The 20,007-nt window shown below is 46.7% G+C and overlaps 1 protein-coding gene across 2 annotated transcripts in view; it reads left to right on the top strand.

Annotated features, from left to right (window-relative positions):
- Positions 1-20,007, top strand: part of LOC141154968 (cytochrome P450 2G1-like) — a 167,094-nt gene that overhangs the window by 79,858 nt on the left and 67,229 nt on the right. The window contains exons 4-5 of one of the 2 annotated variants that reach the window (XM_073641547.1): positions 5,178-5,338; positions 5,583-5,759. In XM_073641547.1, coding sequence (XP_073497648.1) covers positions 5,178-5,338; positions 5,583-5,759 — 338 coding nt within the window. The remainder of the gene's footprint in view (positions 1-5,177; positions 5,339-5,582; positions 5,760-20,007) is intronic. The other variant, XM_073641548.1, reaches the window with a different exon arrangement.

The raw sequence follows: 20,007 nt of genomic DNA, 5'->3' as shown, positions 1-20,007 counted from the left end.
CCGAGTCTGGTTGTTTTTTAAAGACTCTGCCGATAACCCCAAAAAGGCTATTTGCCCCACCTGCCAGGCCAGCATGAGAAGGGGTTGCAAAACTAGCAGTCTGACCACCATCAGCATGATTAGGCACATGGCAGCAAAGCACCCGACTAAGTGGGCCGAACCCCAGGGTGCAGCAACAGTGTCTGTAGGTGACAACACTGCTTGCTCTGCTGTTGTGCATGCATGCCAATCCCCTGTCCATTGCGCATTCCAAGATGTCTCCCGCCCTGAACCTGTCATTAAACACTCTGAAGTAGCACCATCAGCAAGCAGGTCAACGTCCTTGTCCCAGCGTTCAGTTGTCCCTACCCAAGTCCTTGGAACGCAAGTGCAAATACGCAGCTAACGCCCCACAGGCCACACTACTAAATTCACACATTTCACGAATGCTTGCGCTCGAAATGTTGCCTTTTAGGCTCATGGAGACGGAAGCTTTCCGCAACCTGATAATGGCGGCCGTCTCTCAGTACTCGGTCCCCAGCCGCCACTATTTCTCCCGGTGTGGCGTCCCCGCATTACACAAGCACGTGTCCTACAACATTAGCCGTGCCCCAAACAATGCAGTTACTGGGAAAGTCCACCTAACCACGGACACGTGGACAAGTGCATGGGGGCAGGGATAGTACATCTCGCTGACGGCACACTGGATAAATATAGTGGAAGCCGAGAAACAGTCGGACGTTGGGGCGGAACACGTCCTCCCGATGCCAAGGATTGCGGGCCTTGGGTATTTCAGGGTTGCCCCCACATTCTACAGCTCCTACACCTCCTCCTCCTCCTCTTCAGCATCCATCTCTGACATGACCACATCAGTCGCAAGCTGGAAGCACTGCAGCACTGCCTCGGCCAAGCTGCAACAGTCTGTGCTCAAGCTAATATGCTTAAGTGACAAACCACACAACACTGAGGAGTTGTGGACAGCTCTGAAAGAGCAGGCATATCTGTGTCTGACACTGCTGAACCTACAACCAGGCATGGTCGAGTGTGACAATGGCCGGAACCAGGTGGTGGCTCTGAGGCGAGGCGAGCTCACACACGTACCATGCCTGGCCCATATGCTTAACCTCGTGGTTCAGAGGTTTCTCAAAACCTACTCGGATCTGTTGGATCTGCTTGTCAAAGTACACCACCTGTGTGCCCATTTTAGAAAGTCAGCTACAGCTTCCGCCGCCCTAGCCATGCTTCAGCAGCGTTTACAGCTTCCAGCTCACCGACTGATCTGCGATGTCCCCACGCATTGGAATTCTACATTGCAAATGTTGGGAAGGAAGTGTGAGCAGAAAAGTACAGTTGTTAACTACCAGCATCAACAAGGCTGTCGGTATTCAGGTCAGACTCCGCACATAAAACCTCAGGAGTGGACATGGACGTCAGACATATGTACCATCCTCCAAAACTTTGAGGACTCCACAAGAAGGTGACCAGCGATGACGCCATAATTAGCGTCACCATCCCGCTTCTCTGTCTTCTGAAACGCTCTCTGTTCTCAATTAAAGAGGATGCATTGCAGGCGGAACACGATGAGATGGAGCAAGGAAACATACAGTGTGATTGCACACAGCCCAGCATCATCTCATCCCAATGTGGATTGGGTGACAATGAGGAAGAAGAGGAGGAAGAACAGGAGCTAGTTTCCTGTGCTATAGACGGTATTACCTGCACAACTGCCATATCGTCTGTTAAGCGTGGATGGCCTGAGGACAGGGAGGAGGAGGGAGAGGAGGAGGATGAGGAGGAGAGCATGGTCAGTCGTCCTCTTGGTGAGGACACAAAAGTCTTGACTCTTTGCAGTCTGGCACACATGGCTGGGGTTATGTTACACTGCCTTTCCTGTGACCCTCGTGTTGTCCAAATTATGGGTGACAGTAATTACTGGTTGGTGACGCTTCTAGACCCACGCTAGAGGGAGAACTTTCTGTCTCTTATTCCCTTGCAGGATAGGCCTAATAAAATGGGGCAGTACAAGAAGGCCCTTGTTGCAGAATTAGTGAAAAAATTCCCATCTGAAAACGCTGGCGGCAGAGGTCACAGTTCGTTGGACAATTAAGGAGTACATGCGAGAGAGACACAAATGCAATCCAGCAGAGGCAGGGGAACACTGTCAAAGTTCTGGGACAGTTTTCTCAGACCCTTCCATCGCACAGGTCCTGAGGCGGGAGGTACTCTCAAAAGAAGTGCAAAGTTTCGGAAGATGGAGAGGGAGAACATTCCTGACTATACCAACGTCCTCCGTGATTCCTCTGTGCCTTATAATTATTGGGTATCTAAGCTGGACACGTGGCATGAACTGGCTCTCTACACCTTTGAGGTCTTGGCCTGCCCTGATGCTTGTCAGAGCGGATTTTAGTGCCGCCGGTGAAATTATAACCGATAGGTGCATCCGCCTGTCAAATGAAAATGCTGACAGGCTGACTCTTATAAAAATGAACAAAGGATGGATTGGGCCAGATTTCTCAACACCACCGAATGATAGCAGCATAACATAAACTCAAATACAGTGTCTTTTTTTGGGAGGTCTAACTCTATTCCCATGCACCTCTGTCTTCACACCCAGACATGGGTATACGCTGCCTGATTTTGTCTATTTGCTCTTATCCTCCTCCTTCTCCGCATCCTCATCCTCCACCACCATATCATGGCCATATGTACCATATGCCGCCGCCATAAGGTTGTGGACAGATTCCGCATCCACGAGACTAAAAGGCCACATTTCAAGTGCAAGCAGCTGCCCAGAAATCTGACAGTTTTGTATTGCGGCCTGTCTATGGGTGGGTGGCTGGCTGCATACTTGCGCTTGCATTCCAAGTAACAGAAAATTAAGCAGATGGTGGCCTCTATCATCATCATGGCCTCACCTCAGCACTATGAACTCTCCTGAAGGAGAAGCCAGGGCCCACCGGAGGAGTCCCTGGTTCTCTGGTGGGCCCGTCCAACCCTGCCGAGAAGCAGTCCTGGCTAAGAAAAACTTGTGGGAATGTTCCTGGACACTCTATGGCTGCATTTTTAATGTGGAATGGCTCCGTACCATCCCTGGCCACATTTACCTGTCCACATGTTTGTGGTTAGGCGGTCCTTATCATTAAGTGCTTTGGGGAGGGCACGGGTAAAGTTGTGGGACCCGTGCTTGTGGAAGGCGGAAACGATACCGGGAGAAATAGTGGAGGCTGGGGACCAAGCCTTAATGGCCATATTTCAAGTTCAAGCAGCTGTCAAAAATTTGGCAGTATAGTATTGCAGCCTGTGGGTGGCTGGCTGCATACTTGCACTTGCATTCCAAGGAATGGGGTAGGGACAACTGAACGCTGCACTGGGACAAGGGCGTGTAGGGTGATTATTGCAAATCTGCAATGACAGGTGCATGGCTGGAGGCATCTTCGCATGCGCCAAGTTTAACTTATGATGGGCACACTTTTAGACAGTGACCTAGGAGTCAGAAATGCTTGCAGGGGTCTTCCCCATGCTGTTCCCATGTCTTTTCAGCACTGTATGTATGTGCCTGATGATGTGTCACACACCACATGGTCAGATAAGGTTGTAAAATGTTAAAATGACATTTCCTAGTGAATGTATTTGTCTTGGTTGAAAGCAATGCAAAATTGCAAAAACACATCAAAAACGCTGCGTGTGAACATAGCCCAAGGTGTTGAGGAGTATTTTTGGTTTTGGTTATTTTTTTTGCCTTATATACAAGTCATTACCCTGGAAAAGATGTTCCTTAACATATTTCTTAGGAAAATCCATTTTGGTTTTGTATGTTTTATTGTGAGTCCGTAAAATTGGCGTAATACCTCTGACAATGTTGTTGACAGCAGTGACCTGGGAGTCAGAGATGCTTCCAGGGGTCTTCTACGTGCTGTTTCCATGTTATTTGAACACTGTTCACATCGATTTAGGCAATTTTTAGGCCCTCTACAGACTGCCGCTGGGAGCCGCCTGAAAAATGCTCGAGTTTCCCATAGACTTACATTGGGCTCGTTGCTCGGGTTGAGCACCCGAGTATTCCAATGTGCTTGACCCGAGCATCGAGCACCCGAGCATTTTAGTGCTCGCCCATCACTACTCATCACTTGTCACGGGCATGCCAACTTCAGCTGATGGCTTCTGAATAGCCAGCAACGTGTATTGTAACGAGGGGACCTGATGCGTCTGTGTGCCACTATACACTTCAACTGGATGTGCATTGTAGGATGCACATCCAGTTGAAGTTTCTGCTGGTGTCGGCGGGCCCCTGACCCACCAGGCCAGGTCGCAGCGGCGCCCGCGGTCATTATGCCGCTAGATAATGCTTGCTGTGGCTGGTGTGCACACACACTTGCCAAAATTATTATACAATTAATCAAAATTTAATGTTTTCTATGTGAATGAAATAATTTTAATGTATAGTTCTGTCACTGTTGCACATCACACTTGCAGGATTATCCCATATGAATGAAACGTATGACTAAATAACTGTATCTAATTAACTGCATTTATTAATTGTCAATTATATAGTTATGTGACTACTGCATATATTTAAAGAAGCACTCCTCCTCCCATCAAAGTTTTTGTCCTTTTAATATATTGCAATCATCATGTTGTTTACCACTGTTTAATTACAATTAACAATTTTGCCTTTCTACCCAGTAAATTATTCTCTTTTCTCTGCTCTATGTAGAAACAGGAAGTCTCTTTTCCCTGCATTTATCATTCCCCTCTTCAACTCCTGACCCAGCTGACCCTCCTCCACCTGCCGGGGACTCATGACTCAAGCAGGGAAAAGAGACTTCCTGTTTCTACATAGAGCTTTGAAGGATTCAGCTAGTCAGATTTTAATCACATAATGACATAGACCTAATGGAAAATAGAAAAAATAACTGGGTAGAAAGGCAAAATGAGCAATTGTAAGTGCACAGTGCTGTATAATATGATGATTGCAATATATTAAGAGAATAAAAAACTGATGAGAGGAGGTGTGCTTCTTTAATTTTTAACAGCAGAGCACTGCTTGAAAAAGGTTCTATATGGAACTGAAATGTTGCACTTTTTAATGGAGGAGAATAAATCATATTACTTTTTTCAATAATGCTGCCATATTTTTACCACATAGCTAGACGGATATATAGACATGTAGATAAATAATTTGTGAAATGCAATTGCAGGTCAACCTTTGGATCCAGATAGGAATATTGTGGATGCTTTTTCTAATGTTCTCTGTTCTGTCATATTTGGAGATCGTTTTGAGTACAAGGATGAGAGATTTATTAAGTTCCTCAAAATTGCTGAAGATACTTTACATCTGGCAAGTTCCACCTGGGGACAGGTAAAGAATGATTACAATCTGCTGATGATTAGACCCATAATCAGTATCATGTCTAGAGTGTAGTAACCACAAAAATTAGTTTCTCTGGGTAGGGGAGTCCTGCTCATGTTTTCAACCAGGACTGAGCCCTTCTTCCACAACGGCCCCATAGCACTTACATGGTTTGCCAACTTTTGACAAATTGACTGGTAATGTGCTCCCTATCTGACCAATCACCATTTCCCTGCTCTCCTTGGCATTACAGCTGCAGAGCATTCTTCCCACAATTATGAATTATGTTCCTGGACCTCACCATAGAATTATCCCCATGTCAGAAGAATTGGAAGATTTTATACTTGAGAGGATTAAAGCCAGCAAGGAGACCCTGGATCGCTCCTCACCCAGGCATTACATTGACAGCTTCCTCATCAAAATGGAAGAGGTATTTATACATATAATAAAAAGGGAAACCCTAAGGTCTAAATGTTCATATGAATAAGCTCAGATAGGTAATTAAGAGGATTTTTTTATGAAGAGAAAACAGCGTCATGATTGTCCTTTGGCTGCATCTGATATTGCAGCTCATTCATATTTAAGTCAACAGGGCTAAGCTGCAATACTGCGTACAGCCTGGAAATACTGGGGGCACTTGTAAGCTCCTTTTAAGATAGGACTCTCCAGCACTTGAATTCCGAAACGTCTCATAGTACTATTAACACATTTTAGTTATTACACCTTGATAGAGGACTAAGGCTATGTGCTCACGATGCAGAAATGCTCAGGATTTTTTCCTGAGCGTTTCTGCATCTACCTGGGAGAAAAAATGCATGCGGATTGTACATGCGGATTGTACATGCGGATTGTACATGCGTTTTTTCTGCCAGGGACATGCGGATGTGAAGCGTTCTTCACATGCATTTCCGCATGCGGGTTGACAAGCGCTTTCCAAGTGGTTTTAGCATCACTTGGAAAGTGCTTGTCAACTTGGTCACACTATATAAATCCATGCAAAATGCATGGATTTATATACTGTGACCTTTAAAGAATGGTAAAAAGTAAAAAAATAAATCTATACTTACCTTCCGATGGCCCCCGGAGTCTTGCTTCGCTCCGTCCTGGCTGCCGGCAGCGCGCGATGCGCTGAAGGACCTGCCGTCACATGACTATGACATCAGTGCAGGTCCTTCAGTCCACTGCGAGTTGCCAGCAAGTAAAGACAAGGAGACCGGGGGCCGTCAGAAGGTAAATATAATATTTATTTTTTATTTTATTCTTTTTTTCACAGGTTCTATGGTACCCGGTCCGGAGGAGAGTCTCCTGTCCTCCACACCCGGGTACCATCCGCACATTGGAATGCATGGATTCCGCATGTACAGATGCAGTGATGCAGAATCCATGCGTTCCAATGAAAGTCAATGGCGGCGAAAACGCAGCGCTTCCGCAAAATAATTGGTAGTGCTGCATTTTTTTCCGCAATGATAACCCGCAGCGGAAATTTCTGCAGCATGTGCACAGCACATGCGAATTATCATTGGGGAACATAGCAGACCTTCTACCATGCGTTTTTTAAGCGTTTCTGCAGCAGTTTTGCCGTTGCGGAAATGTTTAAAAAACGCATCGTGGGAAGTATAGATTTATTTTTTTTATTTTTTACCATTCTTTAAAGGTCACAGTATATAAATCCATGCATTTTACATGGATTTATATAGTGTGACCAAGTTGACAAGCACTTTCCAAGTGATGCTAAAATCGCTTGAAAAGCGCTTATCAACCCGCATGTGGAAATGCATGTGAAGAACGCTTCACATCCGCATGTCCCTGGCAGGAAAATGCATGTACAATCCGCATGTACAATCCGCATGCATTTTTTCTGCCAGGGAGATGCACAAACACTCAGGAAAAAATCCTGAGCATTTCTGCTCGTGGGCACATATCCTCAGAGAAATCTGAAAGGACATTAATTCTACTCGAACCACGGACAGCATGAATCAAACATTGACTACTTTATAGCAGCTGTGCATGTTTTACTCTGAAACGCTACAGCATTTAAAAAAAAATGTATTTTGAAATGCTCCTTACGGATGATTCTTCTGACTAATCTAAGGCAGGTCCCAGTGACTTCTTCCTCATCACCATCCCATTAAATGAGAGTTCTCTCCCGTGTAGAAACCTGTTAGTCTAGGCTAATTCATGGCGAACCTACGGCATGCATACCAGAGGTGGCACTCAGAGCCCTCTCTTTCAGTACGCGCTCCATCGCTACAGCACTGACGTCTTCTGGACTGACTGCCGACACAGAGAAGGTGCATAGCGCCGAACCCCAGCAATTAATTGTACTTGCGTCTGAAAGACGCAATTACATTTGAAGCCCTGAATGCTGTCACTTTTTGGTCAGGGAGACCTCAGCGGCATGATCAGGTCATATGATTATGCTGATGACGTCACTCGCCGGTGCCGCAGAGACGGAAACAGCATTGGTGGTAAGTGCTCCAGTGGAGATGAAGACCCCGAAGATTTGTTGTAATTGGAAGATAGATGGTAAGCGAAGGGGTGGAGAAATTTGAGGATACAGTTTTTTATGGAGCAAAGAAAGATTGGGTGCAGACACAGTATGTGGAGCTGGGGTGACAGGCTTGCATGAGGAAACGGTGAGAGATGGGGGATGGATGTGGACACAGTATGGGGAGCAAGGAGGGAGAAAAAAAATTGAGGGCACAATATGGAGAGTGGGGAAGGGATGGTTGCAGACACAGTATGGGGAGTGAAAGGGAGGGGGTGGGTGCTGACAGTATGTGGGGAGCGCAAAGTGGGCGGGTTCCTGACACAGTACGAGGAGAGACTGAGGGGGTGGGTGCTGACACAGTATGAGGAGCAAAAGGGGGTGGGTTCTGACACAGTATGAGGAGCAAGGGAGGGGATGGGTCTTGACACAGGATAAGGAGCAAGGGGGGAATGTATGTAGACAGAGTACAAGGGGGGGATTATATGTGGACACAGTATGAGGAGGGAGGGGGATTGGTGCAGACACAGTATGGGGAGCGGGTTATGTGTGAGGAAACAGTATGAGGGAGTGGGAAATGTGTGAGGAGACTATTACATAAGAGGGACAGTGTGTGGGTCAAATTTTGTGCAGAGAATATAGTGAGGGGCAATTATTCAGAGGCTCAGCATAGGGCAGATTTTTTTTTTTTATTAAGGAGCATTATAATCACTCTGCTATTTTTAAGGGCATCATGCCAAGATGAGCTGCAGAAGACCAGAGAAGAGGGAAGTCTGCAGAGATGAGCTGTTTATGAGAAAAGTCATTATTAAGTGTGGACAAGATGAAGAAAAGGAAGAGAACAACTCCAATAAGAGGCAACGTCATCTATAAGGTACCTGGATGTAATTGTTTATTTGTGATACTAATTCTCATCAGTACTGTGGTTCCTGTATGGTCCACAGTCTAATAATGACTGATAACAACTCCTAGCATCTTCTTACCATTGTTAAGGAAATACTTGGAGTTGTAGATTCATGTGATACAAATGTATGTGGGGGGCTGACCGGACATTACAATTTATGTACCATGTACTGTTGGAGATTGTGGTGATGTATTTCTGTACTGATGAGGGTTGTGATGTTGTGTTTCTGTACTGATAGGGGGTCTACTGATGTATTTCAGTACGGGTGATGGTCCTGGTGATGTATTTCTGTACTGCTGGCAGTTCTTATGATGTATTTTTGTATTGTTGGTGGTTTTGGTGATGCATTTCTGTACAGCTGACAATTCTGGTGATGTATTTCTGTTCTGCTGGCGGTTGTGGTGATGTATTTCTGTTCTGCTGGCAGCTCTGGTGATGTATTTTTGTTCTGCTGGTGGTTATGGTAATGTTTTTCTGTTCTGCTGGCGGTTATGGTGATGCATTTCTTTTCTGCTGGCAGTTCTTGTGATGTATTTCTGTTCTGTTAGAGGTTATGGTGATGCATTTGTGTTCTGCTGGTGGTTCTGGTGATGCATTTCTGTAGTGATGGGGGTTCTACTGATGTATTTCTGTTTTTCACGTGGCTCTGGTTGATAATTTAGTATGGCCCCTGAACTAAGTTATAAATTTCCAAATGGCCATTAGCAGAAAAAAGGTTCCCCACTTCTGGACTAACACAAACTGCTTTAGTGTGCTCTAGCAGGACAGGAAGTATTGATATCCATTCTTTGGTCACCTGACCACTAAGACCTCAGGTGATGTAACAAAACATCAACAGATGTACTTCTGCTGATGCCCTGTAACAGGCCTCAGTAGCCAAGTGGCGAAATAATGATATATTATTGCTCCCTGTCTAGCTACCACAAGAGTTATGTGTGCTGGTGTAGTGGTGTCCGAAGAACACCGCAAGGCAGGATTCAAATACCGCACAACCGACAAGGAGGCAGAAACAAAACGCCGGCTTTATTGGGTAAAAGGGCTTATATGGCGGATGATAGGAATTTTAGTCTTCAGGAGTCTTTAGAATGATAATAGTAATAGTACTTTAATAATATAGTGATAATAGTAATAATAATGATAATAGTAATAACATGAATATAAGCAATAACAGCTGAAGCGTGTCACACAAACTGTGCTCCAGCTATGGAAATGAAAGTTCAATACAAACAGTATAAATCAGGTTACACAAACTACTCTCATCTATTTCACTATCTGGCTTCCACTAATCAGGCCACGCTGTTACAGCATCCTAACTAAAGAAGAACTGAGTTACACTCTCACACAGTACAGTACCGGTGTTTCACTCACAATTCTGCAGATCAGGAAAAGGTAGGCAGCTGCTGCTTGCAGCTGAGCTGGATTAGTTGTGTTTGAGTTCTTTCTCCTGGATATTTGATCTCTTTCCCTGTTAAGGTCAGGCAAGTCTTGTTCCACTGTCAATGCTGAGAGATGGCTGACACACTGTGTTATCTATAGTGATATAAAGAAGGATAAAAGGGGAGACAAGGGGTGCAGAGTCTAACTGTAGATGAATATATGCATTTTCCACAACAATTTTTGGTTTTGGTTGGATAGCAGATAATGCTTCCAGTCACTTAGCCACCACCACCACCACCAAGTCTTCCACACTGTCAAGTCTCAGTAGCCGTGAGTCTGGACTGCATATTCCTCACCCTATTCCTCCTTCCTCCCACCATGCCGAGTGCCCAGAGACAACTGATCCCACGTTTGGACACTCCGAAGAGCTGTTCACTTTTCCATTTATAGATTAGGGCCTCTCACCCAGCCCACTTCAAGAGTGGCAAGAGGAGACCGCATGTAGCAATGCCCAAATAATTGAGCAGCCACAGTCACATGAAGGTGACAGTGAGAAACTGTCACAAGAGGTGGATGATGATGAGACATAATTGCCAGAAAATCAGGAGAACTAGGGTGCGTAAGTGGAAGATGAGGTGGTGGACGATGAAGTCACTGACCAAACATGGCAAGGTGACATGCAGAGTGAGGACAGCAGCACACAGGGGGAGGGAGGCGTAGCACCACAACAGACAAGAACAAGCAGAGTAGTGGCCGCAGACAGAAGGCGGGCAACCGTTCCCCGTAACATCAACGCAACGGAAGTTGCCAGTACAACTGTTAGGTCTTCCTGAGTCTGGTTGTTTTTTAAAGACTCTGCCGATAACCCCAAAAAGGTCATTTGCACCACCTGCCAGGCCAGCATCAGCAGGTGTAGCAAAACTATCAGCCTGACCAACAACAGCATGATTAGGCACATGGCAGCAAAGCACCCGACTAAGTGGACCTAACCCCTGGGTCCAGCAACAGTGTCTGCGGGTGACACAACTGCTTATTCCGCTGTTGTGCATGCACGCCAATACCATGTCCATGGTGCATGCCAAGATGCCTCCCACCCTACACCTGTCATTGAACACTCTCAACTAGCACCATCAGCAAGCACGTCCACATCCTTGTTCCAGCACAGCGTTCAGTTGTCCCTACACCATTCCTTGGAACGCAAGCGCAAATATGCAGCCAACGCCCAAAAGGCCACACTACTAAATTCACACATTTAACGAATGCTTGCGCTCGAAATGTTGCCTTTTAGGCTCATGGAGACGGACGCTTTCCGCAACCTTATGGCAGCAGCCGTCCCTCTGGACTCGGTCCCTAGCCGTCACTATTTCTCCTGGTGTGTCATTCTCACATTACACAAGCACGTGTCCCACAACATAAGCCGTACCCTAAACAATGCAGTTAATGGGAAAGTCGACCCAAACACGGACATGTGGACAAGTGCTTGTGGGCAGGAACGGTACATCTCGCTGATGGCACACTGGGTTAACATAGTGGAAGCCGGGACCCAGTCGGACATTGGGATGGCACACGTCCTCCCGACGCCGAGGATTGCTGGCCCTAGGTCAATCAGGGTTGCTCCCACATTCTACAGCTCCTGCACCTCCTCCTCTTCAGCATCCATCTCTGAAATGACCACATCGGTCGCAAGCTGGAAGCACTGCAGCACTGCCTCGGCCAAGAGGCAACAGGCTGTGCTGAAGCTAATATGCTTAGGTGACAAACCACACAATGCTGAAGAGTTGTGGACAGCTCTGAAAGAGCAGGCAGATCTGTGACTGACACCGCTGAACCTACAGCCAGGCATGGTCATGTGTGACAATGGCCGGAACCTGGTGACGGCTCTGAGGCGAGGCGAGCTCACACACGTACCATGCCTGGCCCATGTGCCTAACCTCGTGGTTCAGCGGTTTCTCAAAATCTACCCGGATCTGTCGGATCTGCTTGTCAAAGTACGCCACCTATGTGCCCATTTTAGAAAGTCAGCTACAGCTTCTTCCGCGTTTGCCGTGCTTCAGAAGCATTGGAAGCTCCCGGCTAACTGACTGGCGTGTGATGTCCCCACGCCTTGGAACTCTACATTGCAGATGTTGGGAAAGATTTGTGAGCAGAAGAGGGCAGTTGATGACTACATGCATCAACAAGGCCGTCAGTATTCAGGTCAGGCTCCACACATAAAACCTCAGTAGGGGACATGGATGTCAGACATCTGTACCATCCTCCAAAACTTTGAGGACTCCACCAAGATGATAAGTGGCGATGACGCCATAATTAGCGTCACCATCCCACTTCTCTGTCTTCTGAAATGCTCTCTGCTTTCAATTAAAGAGGATGCATTGCAGGCGGAGCACGATGAGATGGAGCAAGGAACCATACAGGGTGACTACACACAGCCCAGCCTCATCTCATCTCAACGTAAATTGGGTGACAATGAGGAAGAGGAGGAAGAACAGGAGGTAGTTTCCTGCACTATAAATGGTACTACCTGCACAACTGTCATACCGTCTATTCAGCGTGGACGGTCTGAGGACAGAAAGGAGGAGGAAGAGGAGGAGAATGAGAAGGAGAGCATGGTCAGTAGTCCTCTTGGTGAGGCCATGGAAGTCTTGACTCTTTGCAGTCTGGCACACATGACTGAGTTTATGTTACGCTGCCTTCCCCTTGACCCTCAGGTTGTCCAAATTTTAGGTGACAGTCATTACTGGTTGGTGACGCTTCTAGACACATGCTACAGGGAGAACTTCATGACTCTTATTCCTTTGCAGGACAGGCCTAATAAAATAGTGTGGAATTAGTGAAAAAATTCCCATTTGAAAACGCTGGTGGCAGAGGTCACAGTTCACTGGACAGCCACGGCATACAGGCGAGAGAGCAGAAATGCAATCCAGCAGAGTCAGGGGAACACTGTCAAAGCTCTGGGACAGTTTTCTCAGACCCTCCCATCGCACAGGCTGTGAGGCGGGGGGTGCTCTCACAAGGAGTGAAAAGTTTCAAAACATGGTGAGGGAGTACCTTGCTGATCATATCAATGTCCTCCGTGATTTCTCTGTGCCTTATAATTATTAAGTATCCAAGCTGGACACGTGGCATGAACTGGCTCTCTACGCCTTGGAGGTCCTGGCCTGCCCGTTCGCTTTGTTTTGTCAGAGCGGGTTTTTAGTGCCGCTGGTGGAATTCTAACCGATAGGCGCATTAGCCTGTCAACTGGAAATGCTGACAGGATGCCTCTTATAAAAATGAACAAGGGCTGGATTGGACCAGACTTCCCAACACCACCAAATGATATCAGCATAACATAAACTCAAATACAGTGTCTTTTTTGGGGAGGACTAACTCTATTCCCATGCACTTCTGTCTTCACACCCAGACATGGGTATACGCTTCCTGATTTTGTCTATTTGCTCTTGTCCTCCTCCTTCTCCGCATCCTCATCCACCATATCATCACCATATGTACCATAACAACATATCTACGTCTCTTGCAAGGGACATTGGAGTTTCTCCAAATTTTTGGCAGCCGTTGCTTCACTGCATAGGCAAACACTATGGGTGACCCACTTCCTTTTAATGGGAACATTGTTTTTAGGAGGCTCTCTGACCTCTATGTCTCTTGCAAGGGGCATTGGAGTGCATCCAAATTTTTGGCAGACCTTGCAGTCACTGCATTCGCAATAACAGTATAGGAGATCCATTCGTTAATAGTGGGAACAAGAAAGCATAGCCGGCTGATGGCTGTATAACAATAGCGAGGGCCGACTGCTGGCCTTTTAAGAATAGTAAGGGCCGCCTGATGGTCCTATAAAAATAGGTTTGTGAGTTTCAGAGTCCCTCCATTCTAAATGAAACAGGATATGTCTGATGATGTGTCACACACCACATGGCCAGATAAGGTTGTAAAATGTTAAAATGACATTTCCCGGTGAATGCATTTTCTCTTAAAAAAAACACACAGTATAATTAGTGATGGGCGAGCACTAAAATGCTCAGGTGCTCATTTCTCGGGTCGAGCACATTGGAATCATCGGGTGCATGACCCGAGCAACTAGCCCAATGTAAGTTTATGGGAAACTCAAGCATTCTTCAGGCGGTTCCCTCCTGCGGTCTGCAGAGGGCCTAAAAGTTGCCAAAATCGAAACAATTCACATGGGAACAGCATGGGGAAGACCCTGGAAGCATTTCTGACAATGTTGTCAGAGGTATTACGCCACTTTTACGGACTCACAATAAAACATACAAAAACTAAACCAAAATTGATTTTCCTGGGAAATATGTTAAGGAACAACCTTTGAAGGGTAATGACTTGTATGTAAGGTAAAATAAATAACCAAAAACAAAAATATTCCTACACATCTTGGACTATGTTCAGACGTAGCATTTTTAATGCATTTTTGCATTTTTGCATTGCTTTCAACCGTGACAAATGCATTCACCAGGAAATGTCATTTTAACATTTTACAACCTTATCTGGCCATGTGGTGTGTGAGACATGATCAGACACATCCTGTTTCATTTATGAAGGAGGGCCTCTGAAATTCACAAAGCCTACTATTATAGGGCCATCAGGCGGCCTTTACTGTTCTTAAAGGGCCAGCATTCGGACCGCACTATTCATAGAGTACCATCAGCCGGCTATGCTTTGTTGTTCCCATTACTAAAGAGTGGGTCTCCTATACTGTTATTGTGTATGCAGTGAGTGGCAGGGCTGCCCAAAATTGGGATGTACCCCAATACCCTTTGAAAATTTGGACGCACCTCAATACATCTTTGAAGAGACTTATAGGAGGGCTTCCTAAAAACAATGTTCCCATTATTAGGAAGTGGGTCTCCCATATTGTTTGCCTATGCAATGAATTCAAGGGCAGACAAAAATTAGGAGGCACTACAATGTCACTTGGAAGAGATGTAGAGGGCCTCATGAAAAAATGTCCCCATTATTAGGAAGTGGATCTCCCATAGTGTTGGCCTTTGCAGTGAATGCAAGGGTTGCCAAAAATTTTGAGGCACTCCAATGCTCCTTGGAAGAGATGTGGAGGTCAGAGGGCCTCCTGAAAACAATGTTCCCATTATTGGGAAGTGGGTCTCCCATAGTGTTGGCCTATGCAGTGAATGCAAGGGCTGCCAAAAATTTGAAGGCACTCCAATCCCCCTTGGAAGAGACGTAGTGGGCCTCATGAAAAAATCTTCCCATTATTAGGAAGTGGGTCTCCCACAGTGTTGGCCTTTGCAGTGAATTCAAGTGCTGCCTAAATTTGGGAAGCACTCCAATACCCCGTGGAAGAGACGTGGAGGACAGAGGGTCTCCTGAAAACAATGTTCCCATTATTAGGAAGTGGGTCTCCCATAGTGTTGGCCTATGCTGTGAATGCAAGGGCTGCCAAAAATTGGGAGTCACTCCAATGCTCCTTGGAAAAGACGTGGAGGAGGGTCCAATAAAAAAAAAGTTTCCATTAGAAAGGAGCGGGACTCCTATACTTGTAATGCCCATGCACGAAGTGTATGGACTGACAAACATTTACCCCTAAGGGGTATAGATTAGTGTTGAGCCACCCATGTAGTGTTCGAGTTCGGTTTGGTTCGTCGAACACCCGTGTGTTCGCCGAACTGTTCGTCGAACTGTTCGTCGAACACCTTCGAACACCGTTAAAACCAATGGCAGGCAAACAAAAACACATAGAAACACATAGAAAACACCTTCAAAGGTGTCCAAAAGCTGACAAACTGCTCAGAAGACACAACTAACACATGGAAAAGTGACAAGTACATATTGTCATGCGAAAAGAAAAGAGGTGGAGGAGTAAAAGGAGGGGGAGACACAGATATAGGCATGTCATGCCCTTCTAAAATCCAAAAAGTGAGAAGCCGACACGTTCAGTCCGCTCCTGCCCGTGCCACCTCCGTGTCGCCGGGTTTGTGCCAGAGCCGCGGTGAACCCTGACGGCCAGCCCCCCTCTCCCAATACTGGTGCCTGTCCGCTGGTGGGTCAAGCGAGCCCCCCTGTGGTGGAGGCAGCTCTAAGCTTTTTAATTTAAATTGTCTCTCTAATTTGAATAAATACACTTTAAATCCATTTACAAGGATCTATTGGAGGGCAAGTCTCATGTCAGCAGCCGCGTAATTCCAGCTCCAGTAGCGTCCACTAAAGCTGCTGCAGTTAAAAAGCTTTTATAAGGATCGAGCTCGGCTGTCCACCGCAAGGCATCCTACTGCCAGTCCGAGCCCCTATGCCTTGGGGTGCCTCCTGATGCTCTTCACTGAGTATCCCGTGGCCCCGAAGCATTTCCTTTGAAAAAATGAAGTGTCCAAACTACAGGTGGTGTAGCTTGCTTAACAGCCGGGATAATCCGCTGACTAGCAGACCTTGCTACTAGGCACAAAGTATTTCATGGGCTAGATGCAGTTAAAAATTTGTAATTAGATACTCTCGTTGGATGCTGAGAAAGCATTCCATAGAGTCTCCTGGCACGCCATATATGATTCTCTTAAAAAGCTTGGGGTAGGGGTCTAGGGGACCCTTTTATAGCCAAAATCACAGCCCTGTATCGCAATACGTCACCTAGGCTGAAGATAAATGGAACTGTAGCACCCTGAGGGCTCGGTTGCTACAGAGGTATTGCACCTCACCCAGAGGTGTGATATCTCACTCTCAGGTAAGGATGTAGTGTGGATCAGGACCCGACACCTGCATGCATTACACCACATTGCCGTGGGGCAGGGCGACCAATATGCCCCTGAGATGGGCACGACAGTCCCTGTCCCTTCCTGGAGTGGGGGGAGGGAACGCTGAGGAAGGGGAACCCTGTAGTGCAGGAGCAGGGAGGAAGCAGTTCCTGGGTGCATTGAGAAGGGAGTATAAAAGGTGGGCACCATCTTAGTTCAGTGCAGAGAAGTCTGAGCAGAAGTGGCAGGGAGCAGGGGCTCTGCATGAGCTCTGCTCCGGAGGCGGGCCTAGTAACAGAGGCCCAGGCCTGGAAGAGGGAGAAGAAAGGAAGAGGAGCGGAGAAGGCTCCAGGAATGAGGAACGAAGGGATCTCAGGGGTGCGGACGGGCGAGTCGCCACCGCACGCCCGAATCCACCTGCGTGGAGGGGTCAGGCCAAAGGGGGAGACCGGTCCCCGAAACTAGTGGAGGCAGGAAACGACCCTCAGCTAGAAACAGGAGGCTGTGACATTTTATGTGGCGCAGCCCCTCGCTACACCCGCTCGGAAGGCACCACATAGGGTCAGGGAAACTGGCGCCAAGTTTACCAAGAGGAGGCCCGAGGCAGCCGGACAGAAGGGTTGGTAAGAAAGGCCAGACAAAGGACACACAAAGGGGGTCCTGTGAAGCACTCCAAAGTTATCTGGGAGTTGTCTGAGCCCCTCACCTGGTGAGCACAGTACGACGTGGGCAGCCGTTACCTGCAGACGTGGTCTGGATAATAAGAACTGTGAGTAAAGGCCCTGGACTGCATCACAGACTCCGTGTCATTACTGCTGCTGCCCTGCACCATCACCCCCATCCTCCGCATACACTGCCCTGAGGCTATACTCCTCCCGTGGGGAGTTATGCTACGCTCTGCTGCACCCACAACACCAGCCTCAGCGATCTGCCCTGGAGCGGCGGTTCACTCTGACCGCAATCCACGGGTGGCGTAGTCGGACATTTAAACATCAAAACCACATAAATAGTTCCGCCACTGGTTTGACCGCCCTGAGCCACGGAACCGGGTTGCCGCCACGGAGACTACAACCACCAGCATCCACCAAAAAGGGTCCGGCTCCGGGTGTCCCAAGGCCCAGGGGGCGCGTCAGAACATTTTCATCACCTTTCACAATCACCAATGGGACAAGGCAGGGATGTTCTCTGTCCCCTCTCTTATACATCCTAGTGACGGAGCACCTGCTCTCATCAATTCGCCATAACCCCAATATTAGGTGGATTGAGGTAGGAGGCACCGAGTACAAGTGCTCTCTATTTGCTGATGATGTCCTAGTATATATCACTCAATCACATATATCCATCCATGCTGTTATGGCTGAAATAGATCACTTTGTTACATGGTCAAATTTTAAAATCAATGCAGCGAAGTCTGAGGCCCTCGATGTCTCCCTCCCCAAATCCATATAGGATTCCATCCAGTCCAACTTTCCCTTTGCCTGGCCCTCACAGGGTATCAAATACTTAGGAATTCCTATTCATAGAGACCTCTCCCATCTATGTTATCTTAATTTTGGGCCCTTTATTGAACAACTCCATACAGACCACGGTTGGCAAGTTAGAACTGTAAGATTCACTACGTGAACGACTGGTGTTTTGTGGAAAAGCACATGTACACTGTGTTCCAAATTATTATGCAAAAAGTGTTTAGTAGTGATATGGGAAGAATTTGTTTGTTTGTCAGTTAAACTCATTGATGGTGATGTGTGTCAGGGCTCTTTATATCACTGTAAGCAATTGCAGACACCTGTGCTAATTAGTTTGGCAGGTGTGTCCAATGAAAGGCAAGACTACTTAAGAAGGCTGTCTCACATTATTAAGCAGCCTACATTTTCTGCCAAAATGGGAAAGAAAAAGGATGTGTCGGCTGCTGAGAAGCAACAAATTGTGGAGTGTTTAGGTCAAGGCATGACTACAATCAACATTGTGCGATGATCAGGATGAAGTGTCTTGGCAATCAAGAAGTATGTAGCTGATTCACAGTACACACGTGTGCGTGCTGATAAGGGCAAATTGAGGACTCTTTCCTACAGGCAATTACGTCAGGTTGAAAGAGCAGCGGCAAAAAAGCCTTGTCATAGCAGCAGACAAGTTTTTAAAGCTGCTTATGCCTCCAACGTCCCCCGAACAACAAGATGGAGGGTCCTTCAGAGGTTTGCAGCTGTGCATACGCCATCCTGTCGACCTCCTCTATCCACTTCACACAAGCAGAAACGGCTCCAGTGGGCCAAACATTACATGAAGACTGATTTCAAAACTGTTTTGTTCACGGATGAGTGCCGTGCAGCGCTCGATGGTCCAGATGGATGGAGTGGAGGATGGCTGGTTGATGGACACCCCACGCAAACACGGCTACAGCGCCAACAAGGAGGAGGTGGAGTAATGTTTTGGGCTGGAATCATGGGGAGAGAGATTGTCGGCCCCTTTAGGATCCCTGAAGGCGCTAAAGATGAACTCCATAATGTATGTGGATTTTCTCAAACAGCACTTCCTGCCATGGTTCAAGAAGAAGAACCGTGTATTTCACAGCAAGATCATTTTTCTGCATGATAATGCACCATCTCATGCTGCATATAAAACATCTGCATCTCTGGCTGATATGGGCATAAAATGGGACAAACTTATGGTGTGACCCCCATGCTCCCCTGACCTCTACCCCATTCAGAACCTTTGGAGCATCATTAAAAGGAGTGTCTATGATGGCGGGAGGCAGTTCACATCTAAGCAACAGCTCTGGGAGGGTATTTTGTCCTCATGCAAAACAATTGAAGCAGAAACCATCCAAAACCTGACAAATTCAATGGACGAGAGAGTTCAGAAGCTCCTTTCGAACAAGGGGTCCTATGTGAAAATGTAACATCACCTAGAATAAAGTTTTGAGTTGAAAACTGTTTGATTTCAGTTTCTAACAACCTGCTAATGCTTATAATTTCAAAAATGACCATTTTTTTGGTCTTTATTAAAATGAAAAGGTTGATCGAAAAGTTTGGGGGAACTAAGAGTGTGGCAACCCAGTAGTCATGATTACTTCGAATTCTGACAATATGAGGGTCATGCTGCAGGTAGTGCAGCAAGAAGGCACTTATGTGTCTTGCGCATCTCGGAGCCCCAAAATTATTTTCCGGGCTAGATGCAGCTAAAAATTATTATTAATTTTAAATCTGGTGGAGCTTATTAT

This window comes from Phyllobates terribilis, unplaced genomic scaffold (assembly GCF_046119375.1).
Source record: "Phyllobates terribilis strain yellow unplaced genomic scaffold, ASM4611937v1 Scaffold_7__3_contigs__length_470593459, whole genome shotgun sequence".
In the NCBI taxonomy this organism is placed as follows: Eukaryota; Metazoa; Chordata; class Amphibia; order Anura; family Dendrobatidae; genus Phyllobates; species Phyllobates terribilis.
This window is presented reverse-complemented; position numbering and strand designations above follow the sequence as displayed.